The sequence below is a fragment of the Terrapene carolina genome, unplaced genomic scaffold (assembly GCF_002925995.2).
Source record: "Terrapene carolina triunguis isolate 2854851 unplaced genomic scaffold, T_m_triunguis-2.0 Scaffold53, whole genome shotgun sequence".
In the NCBI taxonomy this organism is placed as follows: domain Eukaryota; kingdom Metazoa; phylum Chordata; order Testudines; family Emydidae; genus Terrapene; species Terrapene triunguis.
Window position 1 is genome coordinate 14489578 of NW_020664404.1, and position 18715 is coordinate 14508292.

Here is an 18715-nt window from a genome sequence, read left to right on the forward strand (position 1 = left end):
CAGGTGGCACCATTGCCATGCTTATGCTCTGGGTATTGCAGCCAGCTGGCAAGAAGCCCCTGGAATGAGTTAGTGACTGTTGGAGGAGGATGTGCCAGTGTGAGCGAGGTATGTTATAAAGACAACTGCAAAATCTCCATGTGTGCCTAAAAGGGCACCGCCACCCACTGTCCAAGCCTCCTGTGCAGCTAAGTTAGGAGAGATGCTTAAATGTTGTGTGGGGAGGGGATTAGACAATGGATGAGTGCTTGTGTGGGTTTGCAGGAGGTACTAGCCTGGAATGGCCTGGGGTGGGACTGGTCATGTTTGGAACCTGCAGGAGCTGTGGAGCTCTTACAGGCCAGGGATGGCAAGTAGAATGATCGGCCTGAGAGAGGACAAATAAACCAGTGGCGTATCTCTGGCTCTAGCTCTCAATGAGGAGGAGGTGGCATCTGCGTCCCTGACAGTGATTTTGATTCACTTTGGTGTATTCGTGGCACCCATTAAACAATCGGTGGCTCTTCCTGAGAGCCGGCAGCCTGTGTTCCAGACTGCGTCCAGCATGGCCTGGGCATGGGTCGCTCACCCTTTCCCCGATGAGCATTCCAGTCTCCAGGTCTGTACGAATACCTCCTCTTAGGTGTAAAGCACAAGGGCACCAGTGTTTACCATGGTCTGACAAAAGCGGGTGGTCTGTGTCAAACTCTGGGAGCGGCACCTTAGTAAGACTGGCATCCTGGCTTGATGGAATGTTGGTTGCCAGGTCTGTGACCCCTTGTGACCTGCCCATCTCCTCTTTAGTACTGCCCTTTGCCAGGTGTAGAGAGGTGGTGGAATCTCCTTCCTTAGAGGTTTTTAAGGCCTGGCTTGACGAAGCCCTGGCTGGGATGATTTAGTTGGGGGATTGCTCCTGCTTTGAGCAGGGGGTTGGACTAGATGACCTCCTGAGGTCCCTTCCAACCCTGATATTCTATGAGTCTATGAGGTGATCCATTCAGCCAAAAAGCACAGTGCATAGATTCTCCATTGCAAATAGTAGAGGTGGGGGTGACCAGAAGCTAGGAGTGGAGAGAGTGCTGGGCAGACCCTTCTGTGTGGGGGCTGAGGGGGGAGGAACAATAGCTTAATGTTCAGAATGTGCTAAATACCAGATTACCTCAGCACAGTGTGAAAGGGCTGCTGGCTTGTTTCCTTGATTGCCAGCTTGATGGTATTAATGGGGAAAGGAAGCTTTGACGTTAGTACCTCATTAGGTGAATGGGGTGCTGAATGGCCTGAGTGTTGGACTGGAGATTGCTCCCTGCAGGGCAGATAGCACCCTGGGAAGGCACCCTGCCTGTCCCCACAGGAGGAATCTGCTAAAGCAGCATACACAGCTCACTGAGGCCTTGGCTACACTCAGGACTTGCCGTGGCAGCGCTGTGAAGCGCGAGTGTAGTCGCGCCGCGAGCGCTGCGAGAGAGCTCTCACAGCGCTGTAAGTACTCCACCTCTCCGAGGGGAATAGCGTGCAGCGCTGCACGCTCTGATTACACTGGCGCTTTACAGCGCTGTACTCGCTGCGCTCAGGGGTGTGTTTTTTCACACCCCTGAGCGCAGCAAGTTGCAGCGCTGTACACCGCCAGTGTAGCCAAGGCCAGTGTGCAGTGGCCACAATTACTCCAACGTGAAGCTGCAGAACTGGAATTCATTTGCAAACTAGATACCATCAGATTAGGCCTGAATAAAGACTGGGAGTGGTTGGGTCATTACAAAACCTAAATTTATTTCCCCAATACTAATTTCTCCCTACTGTTACCCACACCTTCTTGTCAAATGTCTGTAATGGGCCACTCTCGGGCCACTTCAAAAGTTATTTCTCCTCTCTTGGTATCCTGCTGTTAATTGATTTATCTCGTTAGACTGACTTAACACTTGGTAAAGCAACCCACATCCTTTCATGTATTTATACCTGCTCCTGTATCTTTTACTTCATACATCTGATGAAGTGGGTTCTAGCCCACAAAAGCTTCTGCCCAAATAAATTTGTTAATCTGTAAGGTGCCACAAGGACTCCATCGTTTTTTAGTTTCAGTGTAGTGATTCCTGTGGCTACAGGCTTCTCTACCTTTCAGACACTGCAGCGAAGACGCTAGCTATGCAGACAGGAGGTGTGGTCCCCATGGCAGTGGTGTGCAGTGAGTGTTTGTGCCGGAACCTCAGTGACATCTGCAGGTTTCAGTTGTGTCTGAGAGCCTGGCCCAGGTGGTGATTATGGCATAGCTGCCCCAGGCTTTGTCTCCCTGTGCTGTTGCACTGCCAGAGCAAATACAGTTGTGCAGAGGATTTGGTGGCTGACATTTTACCTCTTGAAGTATGACTTTGCTTTGGAGCCATTGCTTCTGGTAGTGCCCAGTGTGGGGCTCAGGGACCTTCTCTTAGCTTCTGTTGGTACTGATTTGCTTCAGGGAGAGGAGAGGGAGGTGCACAGCTAATCTCCAAACCCCCAAGGCCACTCCAGTGGGTTCAGCCAATGAACTCTAATGCAAATAAATTATCTCCCCACTCCCTGCCACCCCTTGTATGTGCACAGAGAGGGCCTCACCTGATCAGCTGGTGAGTGCAGGTCAGGAGGGCTTTGGGAGGAATTTCTAAGTGGCTCTGGGGAGTCCCTGTGGCCTTCCTGTTAACTGGGCTTTCTGCCTGCAGTGACTGGTGCTCTGGACAGGGAGTGGCTTTCCCAGAACAACTTTGCAATAGAGTCCTGCCAGGGAATGAAACCAAATCCCCTTTTCCTGGTTCTCCTTTCTCCAGCCCTCTCCTTTCCCTGCTCCTTCCTATCTCTACCAGGAGTTTACACAGCACCTGGAGGATAATAGCGTTATAAGGAATAGCCAGCATGGATTTGTCAAGAACAAATCATGTCAAACCAACCTCATTTCCTTCTTTGATGGGGTTACTGATCTAGTGGATGTGGGGGGAGCAGCAGATGTGATATAACTTGATTTTGACACAGTTCCACATGGCATTCTCATAAGCAAACGAGGGAAATACAGTCTAGATGAAATTCCTGTAAGGCGGATGCACAACTGGTTGAAAGATCATGCTCAAAGAGTAGTTATCAATGATTGGCTGTCAAACTGGGAGGGATATCTAGTGGGGTCCTGCAGGAGTCAGTCCTGGTCTGCTACTAGTCAATATTTTCATTAATGACTTGGATAATGGAGTGGAGAGCATGCTTATAAAATTTGCAGATGACTCCAATCTGGGAGGGATTGCAGGCACTTCAGAGGACAGGGTTCAAATTCAAAACAACCTTGACAAATCAAAAAGACAAGTGCAAAATACCACATTTAGGAAGAAAAAATTAAATGGCCAGCTAGCACTGAGAGTCTCTGCACTGAGGCTGCTGCTGTTGCTAGCATTGGTTCAGCACCCCCAGTGCTAGTTACCATGTAAATACTAGTGTGGATGGGGCACAAGGATCTCTACTGCTATGTCTATCCCTGCTCTGAGCAGATTTTCTTGCCGTGGTGGGGAAATGCCTGAGCCCTGTCTGCACCAGGAGCTTAACACCAATGCAACTGAGCTGGTGCTGCCCAACTACAGGTATTAACTCTTCTAGCATAGACATACCCTAGAGATGAGAGAAGAGCTTCATCTGCAAGGCCCTGCAGTTCCTGGCCTCTCCGCTAAGACCAGGCAACAGTACGGTCTGGGCTGTGGCTATCTGCTCCAGGGAACTAGTGCCTCCTTCAGGTACCAAACAGCTATTCACTGTTAATGCCTCTAGCGCCTTCCAGCTTGGCACAGATTACAGCTGTAACTGCACCCATATCCCAGTCTCCAAGCTGAGGAGTTAAACAAGAGCGTGAACTGAATGCTGCTTCTGGTCTTCGCTCCCCATCTCAGGAAAAAGGGTATAGCAGTAATGGGAAGAGTTGAAAGAAGGGCAACGCAAACACTTAGCAACCTGGGAACACTTCAGAAAAGGCCTGGGACTGCTTAGGTCAGCAAGGAGATAATAGGGGGTGGCATGATGGATGTGTACGAAATGATGAACCATATAGTGAAGGCTGGGGAAGTTTTCCTACTGTATATGCCCTTTCTCATGCTCTCTGGAGATCTAACTCAAAAGCAAAGGATCGCCCAATGAAATTAAAAGGCAACTAATTTAAAGCCAGTAAAAGGAAATACTGCTTTACCTGCTGTGTGACCTGAGAGACTCCCTGCCACAAGGTGTTGCTGAAGCAAAGAGCTTAGTAGGATTCTAATAAGATGAAAAATAAGAATAGCGACAGTGAACATGTTGTGGAAGGAATCTAAAGCCACATGCTTCAGGACACACAAGCTACCTGCCGGGGCTAGGAAGAAATTCTCCTAGGAAGATGTTATGCCACCCAACCCACGGCAGGATTTTTGTGTCTTCCTCTGGAACAGCTGGTCTGACCATTGCTGGAGTTGGGATACGGGGTTGGAGGGACCGTTGGGTCAGGCAGTTAATTCCTTTGTCCCTGTTGGATAAAGAAGAAAAGCTCCTCCTTCCTTGCTGGTTTCCACATGCCTCTTCTGTGTAAGCGGGAGCCACCTGACTAACTTCCAGGGCTCTCTGCCCCCTGCTGTGGCCATGGGTCTGTTGGGTGTATCCAAGGGCACAGGCCTGCAATCCTCAAAGGGCCTGGCCTCCCCTGCACGTGCTCTCTGGGAGGTGAGGGAGCAGCTCAGCTCCCCTGTGCAGCAGGAGGCATAGGGATGGGATGTGTGCAGTACAACGCGGGGTGAGTAGCTCTGCATGTGCTGTGGTTTAGAGCATCCCTAATGAATCCATTTATGTAAAGAAGATTCATTAGACACAGACGTGAAGAGGAATCTGGTTTTAATCCTAAACAAGTGAGGAGTCCAGTGGCACCTTAAAGACTAACAGATTTATTTGGGCATAAGCTTTCCTGGGTAAAAAACCCACTTCTTCAGATGCATGGAGTGAACATTACAGATGCAGTCATTATTATACTGACACGTGAAGAGAAGGGAGTTACTGCACACGTGGAGAACCAGTGTTGACAGGGCCAGTTCAATCAGGGTGAATGTAGCTGATGAAAGTTGCTTTTGTAGTGAGCCAGCCAGCCACTCCCAGTCCCTATTCAAGCCCAAATTAATGGCGTTAAATTTGCAAATGAATTTTAGTTCTGCAGTTTCTCTTTGAAGTCTGTTTTTGAAGGTTTTTTTTGTTCAAGTATGGCTACTTTTAAATCCGTTATAGAATGTCCAGATTGAAGTGTTCTCCTAATTGGCTTTTGTATGTTACTATTCCTGATGATCCTAAAGAAGTGGCACCAAAGGCTGATGGCTACAGTTCCCACGGTATGCCCTGCCCCCACAGACAGCCACTATGAGAATTCTCGCATGGGCTCTTCAGCTCCCGGACAAATCGCTGCTGTTTCCACTGGAGAAATAGATACTGTGGGAGAGACTTGCTGGAGTTTCTCTCTGTAGCACGTTTTCACTGGACCCCTTTCTCCTTCACCCTATTGTGTTTAATCAAGTAGTTGTCCAGGCAGCTGCTTTAGAGCTGCAAAGTCTGAGTGGGGCGGGGGAAGAGAGCAGAGGGAAGTCACTCCTGCTTTCCCAGGCAGGAGAGAGAAGCTGGATCTTTCCACCAGTGGCACTTCCGGAGCTCGCTGCCCTCAGCCCTTTCTGCCTTTGGAAATGCAGCACCTGTGGCACCAGCTTTGTGTCATAGAAACACCCTCCCTCCTTCCTCATGAATGCTCCGTGATAACCACAGGACAGCACTGCCCCGGGCTGCAGGCAGAGGATGGTGAGTGAGTGGCTGGAGCAGGGTGCCAAGAGCCAGCACCTGGGGCCAGATTTGAAGATGCAGAGAGGCACCTACTGGGATTTTTTCAAAAGAACTAGGCCGGGGGGGGGAAACTATGGCCCTCAGGCCAGATCCGGCCCTCGAGCTCCCATTGGGGAGCGGATTCTGGGGCTTGCTCCGCTCCGGTGCTCCAGCCAGGGAGCAGGGTTGGGGGGCAGCTCCATGCGGCTCCGGAAGCAGTGGCATGTCCCCCCTCTGATGCTCCAGCCAGGGAGCAGGGTCAGGGGCCACTCCACTTTGCTCCTGGAAACAGTGGCATGGCCCCCCTCTGGCTCCTATGCAAAGGGGCAGCCAGGGCGCTCCGCTCTGCATGCTGCCCCTGCCCCAAGCGCCGCCCCCACAGCTCCCATTGGCCAGGAACCATGGCCAATGGGAGCTGCAGGGGTGGTGCCTGCGGACGGGGTAGTGCGCAGAGCCGCCTGGTGGCACCTCCGCATAGGAGCCGGAGAAGGGACATGCCACTGCTTCCGGGAGTAGCTTGAGGTAAGCACCACCTGGAGCCTGCACCCCTGAGCCTCCTCCCACGCCCCAACCACCGGCCCCAGCCCTGATCCCCCTCCTGCCCTCCAAACCCCTCGATCCCAGCCCAGAGCACCCTCCTGCACCCCAAACCCCTCATTCCCACCCCGGAGCCTGCATCCCTTCCCCCACCCCAACCCTTGCCCCAGCCCTGATTTCCCTCTGAACCCCTCAGTCCCAGCCCAGAGCACGCTCCTACACCCCAAACTCTTTATCCCCAGCCCCACCCCAGAGCCCACACCCCTAGCCGGAGCCCTCACCCCCCTGCACCCCACACCCCCGTGCCAGCCCGGAACCCCTTCCCGCATTCTTCACTCCTCATTTCTGGCCCTAGCCCGGAGCCCGCACCTCCAACCAGAGCCCTCACCCCCTCCCGCACCTCAACCCCAATTTTTTGAGCATTCATGGCCTGCCATACGATTTCTATTCCCAGATGTGGCCCTTGGGCCAAAACGTTTGCCCACCCCTGACCTAGGCACATGCCCTGCCTAAGTCCCACTGAGATGAATGAGGCAGGTGCCTAGTGCAATTAGGCACTTCTGAAGTCCCACTAGCTGCCTGTTTGTAACATTAGGTGTGTAAATACATTTACAAACCTGGCCCTGCAGCTCTTTGCCCTGCTGTGCCTCTGATTTACTTAGTGTGTGTGGTCTTGGGTAAGTCACTACCCTGTTCTGTGCTGCGGTTTCCCCACTGGACAGGGAGGAGGTGTTACGGTTTCTTTCATTAATGAATGTTTGCCAAGTGCTTTCAGAGGAGAGGAGTTAGTCAATGCTCTGTTGCTGCCCTTGCAGTGGAGGCCAGCAGGGAGCCTCCTTGGTTTCCCATCCAATCCCAGGCCACAGCACGGTAACATCAGCTCAATGTGAAGCAACAGTCAAAAAAGCGAAGAGAATGTTGGGAATCATTAAGAAAGGGATAGACAATAGGACAGAAAATATATGGCCTCTATATAAATCCATGGTACGTCCACACCTTGAATACTGCGTGGAGATGTGGTCACCCCATCTCAAAAAAGATGTATTGGAATTGGAAAAGGTTCAGAAAAGGGCAACAAAAATGCTTAGGGATATGGAACGGCTGCCATATGAGGAGAGATTAATAAGACTGGGACTTTTCAGCTTGGAAAAGAAATGACTAAGGGGGGATATGATTGAGGTCTATAAACTCATGACTGGGTTGGAGAAAGTAAATAAGGAAGTGTTACTTACTCATAACACAAGAACTAGGGGTCACCCAATGAAATTAATAGGCAGCAGGTTTAAAACAAAAGGAAATATTTTGTCACACAACGCACAGTCAGTCTGTGGAACTCTTTGCCAGAGGATGTTGCGAAGGCCAAGACTATGCCAAGGTTCAAAAAATAACTAGATAAATTCATGGAGGATAGGTCCATCAGTGGCTATTAGTCAGGATGGGCAGGGATGGTGTCCCTACCCTGTGTTTGCCAGAAGCTGGGAACGGGCGACGGGATGGATCACTTGATGATTCCCTGTTCTGTTCATTCCCTCTGGGGCACCTGGCACTGGCCACTGTCGGCAGACAGGATACTGGGCTAGATGGACCTTTGGTCTGAGCCAGTATGGCCATTCTCATGTTCTTATGTTAAGCTGAGCACTGGAGAAGAAAGCAGGGCCTGGAAATGAGCATCCCAGGTACGCTGATGCAGGAGCTAAGGCTCTCAAACCTTGCTCCTGCCGCTCAAGGTGGCTCAAGCTCTCTGGTTTGTCTGTGTGATGAGTTCGTAATCCAGAGCCGGAGGAGGGTGAGATGGGGCACCGGTAGGGCATTGATTTCCGCAGCCTCCAGTTTGAGCCACATCCCTTCCCCACAGGAAGTGGGCGGCGGAGGGTGGGGAAATGCCCAATGCGGGTGATCTGCCTGTCACTAAAGCAAGGGGCAGGAAGTGACAGCCACAGGGGATGTGGTGAAAGGGTGATTCGGAGAAAGCAAGTTTGCTGACCCAAGCTATTGGCTTGGTCACTGCCAAAAAGTAACAAACGTATGTGGAGTGGGAGCTACGTGTGCAGACGTGCAAGCACTGTACTTCATCTAGTGCGCGAACACAGCACAGCTTTTAGACAGGCCACGTACCTCCAGGGAGTTACTCCCATGAGCCGCTTCCCAGTCACAGGAGCAGAATGACAGGCATGGCTTGGGAAACCTGCCCCCGGAGTCTCACCTTGCACTAGTGTCTTTCTGCTGCCATCCCTCGCCGAAGCCCAGCTGCTGACAGCCACAACCCCTGCTGCATACCGCTGGAGTTCTGGGTAGGGTGAGAACTCTTGGCTGGGACGGGCTCCGCACTTGAGTCAGACCAGATGTCCCTAGTGCTATCGCTCTGACTAGCGTGTAAGCTCCTGTGGGCAGGGCAGGGTGTGCTGGAGGCCAGTGCTCCTCCTTCCCCATCACCCTAGCCCCCGTGGCACGTTACACCTATGTGCATAGTGCTGCATTCCATATCATCCTCTGGGTATCCTGGGCATGTCGCTTTTGCTCAGAGGTAAGCCCTGAATTATTTCCTTGTGCTCCTGAGATGTGTGGGGAAAATGTCTGAGAGAGAGTCCTCCGGGCTTCTGAGAAGGAGCCTGCTGTTCTGCCCCCAGGAGCTGTGACTCAGGGCTGCATCTTTGGGGCTTTGGGCTGCAGCTCCTTCTCCTAGGGGTGGCTGGCTCCTCACCCATACACCCACCTTAGCTGCAGGAAGCAGAGCAGCCACGTCCAGCAGCTGCTGAGGCCTTGTGGGGGTTGGCATCAGAAGATTCCAGGAGGAGGAAGCGTTGCTGCTAATGTTAGAGTCCCTAAGTACAACCGCCAAACTGGGCCTGAGTTCCTGGGCTTTGGGACCCACATCCCCCACAGCTAGCTGGGCACCCTGATCCTGCTGCGCCAGCAGCCTGCTCGGGCTGACGGAGAACAAGGCTCTGCGAGGAACAGCCCAAGTGTTTGGACAGTGCCAGGGCACAGGGCTTGGAAAGGCCAGGCGCTGCCCTGTACCAGCAGCCTTGGGCATGCTGCTAGCACATGGAGAGGTGTAGCTGGATCCCTGTTATCAGTCAAGGACGCTGTCAAGCTCTTTCTCCCTGTGCAGGGATCTGCGTGATCACTGCGGAGCACATAGCAGGTGCTCCTTCCCTAGCCCACTGGCCCTGACCCACCCTTATCTGTCTCTTTTCCTTTGTTTACCCACAGCTGCAGGAAAGCCCTGAACTCTGCAAGCCCCTGGGAGGCAATGTCTAATGAGTAATCCCCAGGTGTTTGCAGAGGCTGAGGCTGGCAGGGCTCAGAGCTCCAGGTACTCAGTGGAGCAACTCTTCCCTGGCTGCTGCCCCATTCTCTGCAGCTGCGATGTCCCAATGACTCTCTCCCTCTGCAGCTGGCAATGGAGGGCAGCGTGACTAGCGCCTGCCCATAGACCCTCCCCACCCTCACTACAGGGCCTTGCGCTCCCCCCACTCCCCACACCTTGAGGCCTTGTGGAGTGTAACGTGGGCTGGGTGCACAGAGGGCAGTACTGCCCATCCCAGCTCCTGCGCCCCTGGCTGGCTGTTGGTGGCTTTTAGCCATGTATAAAAGAGTCAGGTGCATGCAGCTGTGTCCATATTGCTTTCTCAGAGCAGCAGGCTGACGGGCGAGGTCTATGCCGTAACCTGTTGCTGGCATAGCTGTTCATCGGGTGTGAGGAGGTGCAATTTGTGCCCAACATCACTGTGCTGACAAAAGCCACCAGTGTTCACCTGGCCTCTTGCCAACTGACCCCAGCAGTATGCGCCTTCTGAGGCTCTGTACTCTACACCAAGGAGTCCTACTTTCTTCCCTGACTACATGCCGCTACAGAGGCAGGAAGGTTGGCGCCTTCTTGCTAGATCCACTGCCAAAGCCCCTATCTTATGGCCTGCTGCTCCAGCTCTGGCCCCATTGCATTGTCATTCTCACTGAGTGAGATGGGTGTGAAATGTTGCACAGGTGTAAATGATGGCCCTAGGTGCTGGCACTGGAGAATCAGGCTTCAAGGAAAATTTCCCCACCATCGCAGCCACCCCACCACCATTGAGATTCTCCCATGACTCCAGCAGCTGGAGCTTTAAAGAAACACCAAGTATTGTAAGACTAGTGATTAAACTCCTGAGTTGGCAGCAGTGTGCTGGTGTAGAGAAGCACCTGGAGTGGTGTGCTAGTGTAGAGAAGTGGCTGCCAGGTTGTTATTTTGTATTGTATTGTAGCATCTAAGGAGCCTTAGTCATGGACCAGGGCCCCACTGTCCTAGGTGCTCTACAGACCCATAACAGCCCCAAAGAGCTTGCATCTGGTGTATAAATCAAAAAACAAGGGGATACAACAAAAGAGAGGAGCACAAGGTAACAGTGAGACAAAACGTCAGCATGAAGAGCAGTGCAGTTGTAGCCATGTCGGTCCCAGGACATTAGAGAGATAAGGTGGGGGAGGTAACATCTTTTATTGGACCAACCTTTGTTAGTAAGAGAGAGAAGCCTTTGAGCTGCATGGAGCTGAAGAGCTCTGTGTAAGCTTCTCTCTCTCTCACCAACAGAGATTGAGCCAATAAAAAATATTACCTCCCCACCTTGCGTGTCAGCAACAGTCCAGCACACCAGCTGCCTACCTGTTGTCAGGTTTTTTTGTAGGTGTCACTGCAAAGGAAAGATTGAGGGGGGGCAACAAGGGGCCTTTCAGCCCTGTGTTGTCCTGGGGGCGCAATGACAACCAGAAAGGGTTTTTTTCCTCTCCTGAGACTCATCTACCTCTGCTGCCCTATGACAGGGACAGCGCTCTCTAGCTGCCTGGGATCGCAGGCTAGTCCCAGTTCGGAAGATTTACCGACTCCTTGACCCAAATCAGAGGCCACACAAGTGAGTAGCTTCTGGGAAGGTGCAGTCCACTGGTGATAATGCCCCTGAAATGACAGCTCCTCCCTTCGACTTGCAGTAAAATGCCAGCCAAAGGCAAATGTCACCTGCTCTTACTGTTCCTCCAGACTATGTGCATCCCCGAGGGCTGGGGGGTAGGAAGCCTCAGAAAGGAGATAGATGTCTGCAGCATCTGCTGTCTACATCAAGCAGGATTGTTGCATGATCCTCTGGTTTGTGGCCTCTAGTTCAAAGGTCCCTCTTAAACCCCACAGTATTGTATCACTTTACATATTAATAATAGAATCTCCACCCCACCCCTAGTTAGCTCTAAATTTGCTTCTGCTGCCAGGCAGAGAGCAGGATTTCTGTTTACGCTTATTGGAAGGCTCTCAGATACCCTGGTGATGGGTAACCACGTAAAAACTCAATAGATGAGTTGTGTCAGTCAGTGGCTGATGAAGATCTGTGCTGTCAGCAGGTCGAATCAGTCATGCTTAACGGAAGTGGCTAGGCAGCTTGAGAGAGATTAGCAGGCAGCGCAGGGAATGGGTGAACTGATCCAAGTGCTGGTGTTTTCTGCCAGCAAGCCCTGTGAGGGCTGGCCAGGAAAGGTGGGCCTGAATGTTATTTCCAGAGATGCTATATTGATCATTTTTACTGGATAGTCTAATACAGGTTCTCCCATTCTAGGACTCTTCATCTGCTCAAGATACAGGTGTGTTTCTCTGCAACTGCAGGAAATCTGGGACAAACACAGTTCCAGCCGGTGGTCAGGCCATAGTCTCTGGGATTAAATCTCTGTATTTAGACACTGGAGAACTAGCGAGGGGAGCTCAGAGTGAGCCATTTTTATCCATCTCTACTAGCCAGAGAGACCTTGAGAAACCATGGGCACTACCTTGCCTTTGGATTCTGAGTTAGGTCTTTCCATGGCCATTACTGAGGGCTGTAGTTTAAAAAGAAAACTGTGATGTTGTGAAACTATTTTTTTAGCTTTTTCAGAGCCACCCATGGGCTGGTGCCCTGTTAACCTAGCCCTGCAAAGCTGTGAACTTTTCTCTCCTTCCCCCTGGTCAATGAGGTGAGAACTGCCCTGCCCACATGGGCTATCTAAATACCAAGGCCTCACCCATCAGAGCCATTGGAAGTGGAGTCAAGACATTCAGAAACTATTATCTGCCTGTTTCCCTGGCCTCTCTGGAATGGGCTCTTTGCTGGCCTGGCCTCTCTCCCTCTGCTCTCCCCACATGGCATCTCAACTAGGAACAGACTGGGAGTTCTGTCCATCTGCTAGCTAGCCTGTCCTTGTTCAGGAACACACATCCACAGCTGGAGACTGGAAAGCAGCATGCTTTGTGAAGTTTGTCAAGCAAAAGGGAGATCTGGGGTCAGTGCCTGGCTCTGACACTCTGTGACCTTGGGCAACTCCTTTCATCTCTCTGTGCCTGGGTTCCCCCTCTGTAACATGAGGACGCTTTCCCACCTCACTCGGACATTGTGTGGATAAAGCCAGTCCTGATTGCAGGGTGCTCCGCTATTACAATGCTGAGGGTCATGTTAGCATCCACCTGGATAGTACCAGAGTCCTGATCTTCATGGGGCTCTCTGTGGCCTGCAGTGATACACTGCACTAATCATGAACTTCCCTAGCAGAGAGACCAGACCCTGCACTCAGGTGCTGCACCCTTGTCAGCGCCCAGCACAGATTTCCACCTTCCCCTGGAGTTCTCAGCAATCCCTGGCACCCCGGGCGGCTGCTGGGTCTAGCTGGTCACAGAGCGCATTACGGGGCTGTTGTTAAGCCTGGCGGATGGATTTAGAAGCAGTGTCTCAGGGTGGGTGTCGGCGGCTGATTTAGCGGGGGAGGATTAACCATTAGCCGCCGGCCCAGGCTAAAGCTCATTCCAATCGGGCAGTGACCGGGTCCTGAGCCCTAGACCAGGCCGACCCGAGGGCGGGTAGACTGGGGGAGGAGGGACGCGTCTGCCCCGTGCAGCAGCACGTCTGGTCCGGGAAGGGGGTTGAGCAATAACCCGTTCCCCGAAGGGAAGTGACGCGCGGCCCCTTTCCTCATCCCAGCTGCCCCGGGCTGTCCCCGCGCCCAGCATGTGTCCCGGGTGCGGGGTTTGGAGCGGGGTCCCGGGGAGCGCCCAAGGGTGCTGGGGCTGACAGGCCGCGCTGGCACCTCGGGCCCAGGGAGCCCGGCCCCGGAGCGCCCCAGGGCCCCTGCAAGCCCCGCGTCAGCTCCCGGGGCCGGGCTCCGAGGGCGGGGCTGCAGTGGCACTCTCGGATCCCATTGGTCGCTCTGTCCCGAGGGGGCGTGTCCCGCACTCTGATTGGCCGACGGGGGGGTGTACCTGCCGTTCGTGGGTCTCAGGCGTAGTAGTGGGGCGAGGAGCGGAGTCATGAGCTGCAGCGAGTGAGTGTGGCGGGCGAGCGGGGGCTTGGTCGGAGGGCGGCTGGTCGAGGGGGGCAAAGGGGTGGTCCGTGGGGGGCTGGTCTGGGGAGCGGAGGGGAGTAGGTGGGGTGAAGGTGAGCAGGGTGAGGCTGGTCCGTGGGGCGAAGGGGAACAGGTGGGGGTTTGGTCGGAGGGCGCAGGGCGGCTGGTCGATGGGGCAAAGGGGAGTGGGGTGGGGCACGGGGGGCTGCTCCGTGGGGCGAAAGGGAATGGGGGGCTGGTCCGTGGGGCAAAGGGGCACAGTGGGGCTGGTCGATGGGGCAAAGGGGTGGTCCGTGGGGGGTTGGTCAGGGGAGCGGAGGGGGGCTGGTGGGGTCCGTGGGGGGCAAAGGGGAGCAGGTGGGGTGAAGGCGAGCAGGGTGAGGCTGGTCCGTGGGGCGAAGGGGAATAGTGGGAGTTGGGGACTGGTCAGTGGGGCGAAGGTGGGCTGGGGGTGCTGGCAGTGAATTGGGAGGTGGATGTTGGTTGGTTTTTCAGGCGACGTGGCTGCTGGTCTCTCGTGGGGCGTGTGGGGCTGTTGGGTGGTTAGTGTGCAGGAGTTTGGGGGTTGCTGACCGGCAGGGTGGGAGGCAGTGGCCGTTGGTTCATTGGTTGCAGGTCTATGGCAGTGGAGTTGCTGGTGATTTGTGGTGAGTGGGTTTGGGAGGTTCTGGGGGGGTTGTTGCTAGGGTTTCATTGAGCTCTTCTCAGTCTGATCACAATATCCTCTGGCCCTGCTAGATATCTCGTGCTGTTCTCGGCTCTCCCATCCCCAGGCTACGCCCCTAACCCCATGTCTGTGCTGCTTTCCAGGCTGTTCCAGGTGTTTAGCACACCCCCAGCGATGCCTGTGGATTTTGCCATGCGGCTCTGCCTGACCCACTCTCCTCCCATCCGCAAGCTGCTGAACTCCTATGAGGAGCTGCGGGGTGGCCGGGGGCGCAAACCACTCCGCTCCTGCCTGAACCAGAAGCCCAGTGCAGAGCCGGAGCGGCGGGACAGCGCCAAGGGCAGCCGGAGCAAGAAGAAGAGGGTGGTGTTTGCTGACATGAAGGGGCTTTCGTTGACAGCCGTCCGCTTCTTCTCCAAGATCGAGGAGGACCTGTGTGACCTGCAGCAAGCCCTGTCTGACCTGACCTGCCTCAGGCCCAAGCTGCGAGACCCTCACCCGGAGACAAAGAAGTACACACTGGACTTCCCACAGCCCTCTGCCGACTACACGGCCTTCCGCAACCAGCTGCACATCAACCTGATATGCCTGGAGAACTGTCTGATCCAGGAGCGCTCCCTGTCGGGGACCGTCAAGGTCAGTAACATCGGCTATGAGAAGAAGGTGCATGTCCGCATCACCTTTGACTCCTGGAGGAGTTTCCGGGATGTCTGCTGCCAATATATGCACAACACATACGGTGCCGCTGATGCAGACACGTTCTCCTTCGACATCACTCTGCCCAAAGCACCCAGCCTCCGCGGAGCCATCGAGTTCTGCATTTCCTTCCAGTGTGGGCAGAAAACCTACTGGGACAACAATGGTGGGAGCAACTACAAGGTACGCCACACGAGTTCCTCATCCCCTCCCAGTGCCCTCTCCCAGCTAGTAAGGGGGTCCAGTGTGGCTGGGGAGCAGCTGGGCCCCTCCAAGGCAGCAGCACTGGTCCTTTCTCACTGGCAGACCTGGAGGCGTTCGGAAAACCATGGTCCGTACTGGTAGGAAGGAGTGTTCTAGGTGTGGGTACAAACGCTCTGCTCCGGCAGAGGCAATGCCTTGCGGGAGCCCTGCTGCGGAAGACACTGCTCGCTACTTCACTAGCTTGTCTGTGTCCATTCTGATCTTCGCGGACGCTGCTTCAGCACCAGGACCTGCCATAGAAGCTGGAGGTCGTAGCTCAGCTTGAATCCCGGTTCTGGGTTCTCCGTGCACAACGCATCACTAGCAGAGACTGTGCCAGGGAGGCTGGCCAGGGATTGTGTGTGGGCATCTCCTGCTGCTGTCTCATTACTTGCGAAAGTCGCTGGGGAAGGGCCAGGCCAGACCTTGGCTTGTTTGCAGAGGCCGGCAAAGCCGCTGGCGGGTCAAACAACCAACCCGCAATAAAAACTGCCCAGCCAGCCTAGCAACCAAGGGCTTTTGGACTCGGTGGGGGTGCAGGTCAGAACGGCAGACCCGGTGGGCATAGAAACAGGAATGGGAGAGGCTGCCTAAGTGCCTTGTAATTGCCAGGTGTTTGGGACAAATAGGCATCCAGGCCCGTGCTGCAGATAATAATATGACTGTCTGCTGCACCCAATGGCCAGCACATGTACCATGAGCTATGCTTGCATCCCCTGAAGGGAACCAGTGGCTGTCACTTTAAATCCCCTCGTAAATGGCAAGGGGCTGTGGGACGAGGCACTGGCCTGGCTGTTGGGGCTTCTGTCTCATTTACCCTGGTGGGGGTGGCTGGCAGGTTCTTCACACTGAAGATGACAGACTGCGGGTGGCCTGGCACAGTGGTGAGAGGCTCATTGGGATGTGCTTCTTCAGGACCTGCTGCTGTGGGAGGAAGGCTGGCCTGGGCTCGGCTGGCTTTCACTGAGGCCGCTAGTGACAGCACATGGGTCGCTGCATCAGTTCGTATCACCCCTCTGGGAGTGCAGTGACTCAGCGCAGTGCAGTGTGCGAAGTGCAAGCGCCCAGGGTAGCCTGGCTCACTCTGAGGTCTGTGTGTCTGCAGCCCGTGCAGGGCACAGGCTGAGCTGGACTGGCTGTCAGTGCTTAGCTGGGCCAGCTGCTGCTGTGGTCTCGGTCCTGGGCCACTGGGAAACCTTCCGGTTTTAGCTGTTGTGAATAGATTTAGAACCTTAATAAAAGTCTCTGTATTTTGTGAACCCTGCTCCTGTCTCTCCAGCCGATGGACAGCGCCTCCCACCCCTCTAGCACACGCCATGCTGTGCACTAAGCAGTCTCTGCCTCAGGTCCATCCTCTACGGGTTGCTCTGCTCTTTGGTGAGAGGTGGGAGCAGTGCCTGCCTGTAGCTTTGCTGAAGGGCACAAGAGCATGAAAGTTGCCCTGCAGACTGCCCCCCTGCCAGCAAAGCTGCAGAGCTTGTGACTATCTGAAGTTTTTTCAGAAGTTTAGTTTCATTCTGTTTCATGGAGCTGCAGACCAGTAAGCAGATAGGCCCGTCTTCTTGGGGCTGCAACCTAACCAGCCAAATGCTGATGGTTTCCAGCACAAGGAATAGGTCCAGCACCCACTGCTCCAATAATGGGCTGAACCCCTCCCCCCCCCATCATACACAGGACGGGGCGATATGATCTCCCTGGTATTGCTAAGGTAGCCCACCCCCCTCAATGAATCACATGGAAGTAGAGTCACAGACCCCCTGACTGCATGGAGTGTGTTGTCCCCCAGCTGGGTTACTGCTGGGGAGAGTTGCCTTGCCAGTGTAGGTGGATGATAGGCACAAGCCTGCCTTTAAGTTTCCTATCCCTCCCCTGAACAGAGCTTATCCCATTTCACCAAGGGAAGGAGCAATTTTGCAAACCAGAGAAATGGCAACACCTTCCTCCTCATCCCTCCAAGTGCACCTCCTGCTTGGAGCCTCTGGTCACTGCACCAAGCTTAGCAAGAGCAGTGAATCTTTCCCTGCCCACCATCTGCCCTGCCTCCACCACTCTGCTCAGGGCTGAGTGCTTGGAGGCACAAGGAACTGTGACCAAAATCTGTCTCTCCCTTGCCCTAGTGCTGTGGGAAGAAATGCCAAACCCACACTGCCTCTTGGAGTTTCAACCCAATTGCCACGTGCCAGTAGCTTCAATGGTGTGACAGAGTCTAGGGCTGTGCCAGAAGCCTCTTCTCCCTGGCTTTCCTGTGTTACCTGGTTGCTGGTGCAGCCCCAGGGTCTCTTGCCCCTCTTGTGGGATATATGTCTGTTCAGGGTCCCTTTTTCTTATGCCCTTCTCCACTCCTCACCTTTAAGTGGTAAGCTGCCCCAAGGAGCCAGGATTTCAGGGGCTTGCGTCATGGAACTGAAAGCCCGTTAGCTCCTGTGTCCTTTGCCAGTGATTAGCAGGCAGCTGGGATTGGAAGGTGACACAGCAGTGATATCTATAGCTCCTAATTCCTGAGTCCATTAGAGCAAAAGCCTCTTTGGTTGGACTGTGGCCCAGTGATTACCCTGCAGCACCAGCACATAACTCACCCTGGGCCTCGGTAAGTTGCAGCTCCAGGCAGGTACCTGGGTCCTAGGTGACTCGCCTTGCATGGACCCAGCTCCTACCACCAAACACCGTCCCTTTCCGCTCCTTGCATACCCCTCTGCAGCTTGTGGCCTTCAGAGAGGCCAGCAGCTGTGGTGCAGTCAGCGACAGGTGCAGGCTGGCTCCTACAGTGCAGTGCTCCCCAGGTAGGGGTCCCCCCAGCTCTGAGTGCCTGCAGCACACACTGCTGAGTGCAGTGTTTGGTGTGTGGCCTGTGGAAAGCAGAGCATCATGGATCTGTTACAGAACAAGCAGCCTTGGCCCTCATTGCCCCTAGGGTGGGCAGCCCCCATTCCTCTCAACAGCTGCCAGAGCTCCCTGTGCCACTAGGAGGAGCTGAGCAAGTTTAGGTTGATCCAGGCCCTTCCTGTTGGGAGGGGTGGTCAGTGGGGCTAGGGGCTTGTCTACACTGGCATGTTTTGTCACCAAAAACTGCCTTTTGGTTACAAAACAGCGAGAGCCTACAAGCTACAATGGGACTTTTGTTGTGAAAAACACCCAGTTTTGGCGACAAGAAACTTCCACCCCTACGAGAGACTTTTGTCTTTTCCCCTCCCTTTATTGTTGACAAAGAGCCAGAGTAGACGCTGCTGATTGTTTTATTGACAACTGGCTTCCGCCAGTATCCCACAATGCCTGCCCTGATTGCTCTGCTCAGTATTGTGATCTCTGCTGCCCTGCAGGCAGGCACCTCTCCCCTTTCAAAGCTCCAGGAAGTAAGAAAGAGCAAATCATTGGGCTGCTCCTGTTCTGCCCTGCACTAGGAACACAGCAGCAGGCAGACTGCTGTGCTGCTTTGCTATTCCTCAG

The 18715-nt window shown here is 54.1% G+C and overlaps 1 protein-coding gene across 3 annotated transcripts; it reads left to right on the forward strand.

Moving 5' to 3' along the window:
• Positions 1 to 42: 42 nt before the first annotated feature.
• On the forward strand, positions 43 to 16530 carry LOC112109005 (protein phosphatase 1 regulatory subunit 3C-B-like). Of its 3 annotated transcripts, none has more exons than XM_026658358.1 (2): positions 43 to 108; positions 14476 to 16530. In XM_026658358.1, exon 2 carries the CDS (start codon positions 14507 to 14509, stop codon positions 15371 to 15373), a length of 867 nt encoding a protein of 288 aa, XP_026514143.1. In that variant the 5' UTR covers positions 43 to 108; positions 14476 to 14506; the 3' UTR covers positions 15374 to 16530. The 3 variants fall into 3 exon arrangements, with proteins under 3 accessions (XP_026514143.1, XP_026514135.1, XP_024059128.1); XM_026658350.1 differs by lacking the exon at positions 43 to 108 and adding an exon at positions 13579 to 13644; XM_024203360.2 differs by lacking the exon at positions 43 to 108 and adding an exon at positions 14208 to 14312.
• Positions 16531 to 18715: the final 2185 nt, after the last annotated feature.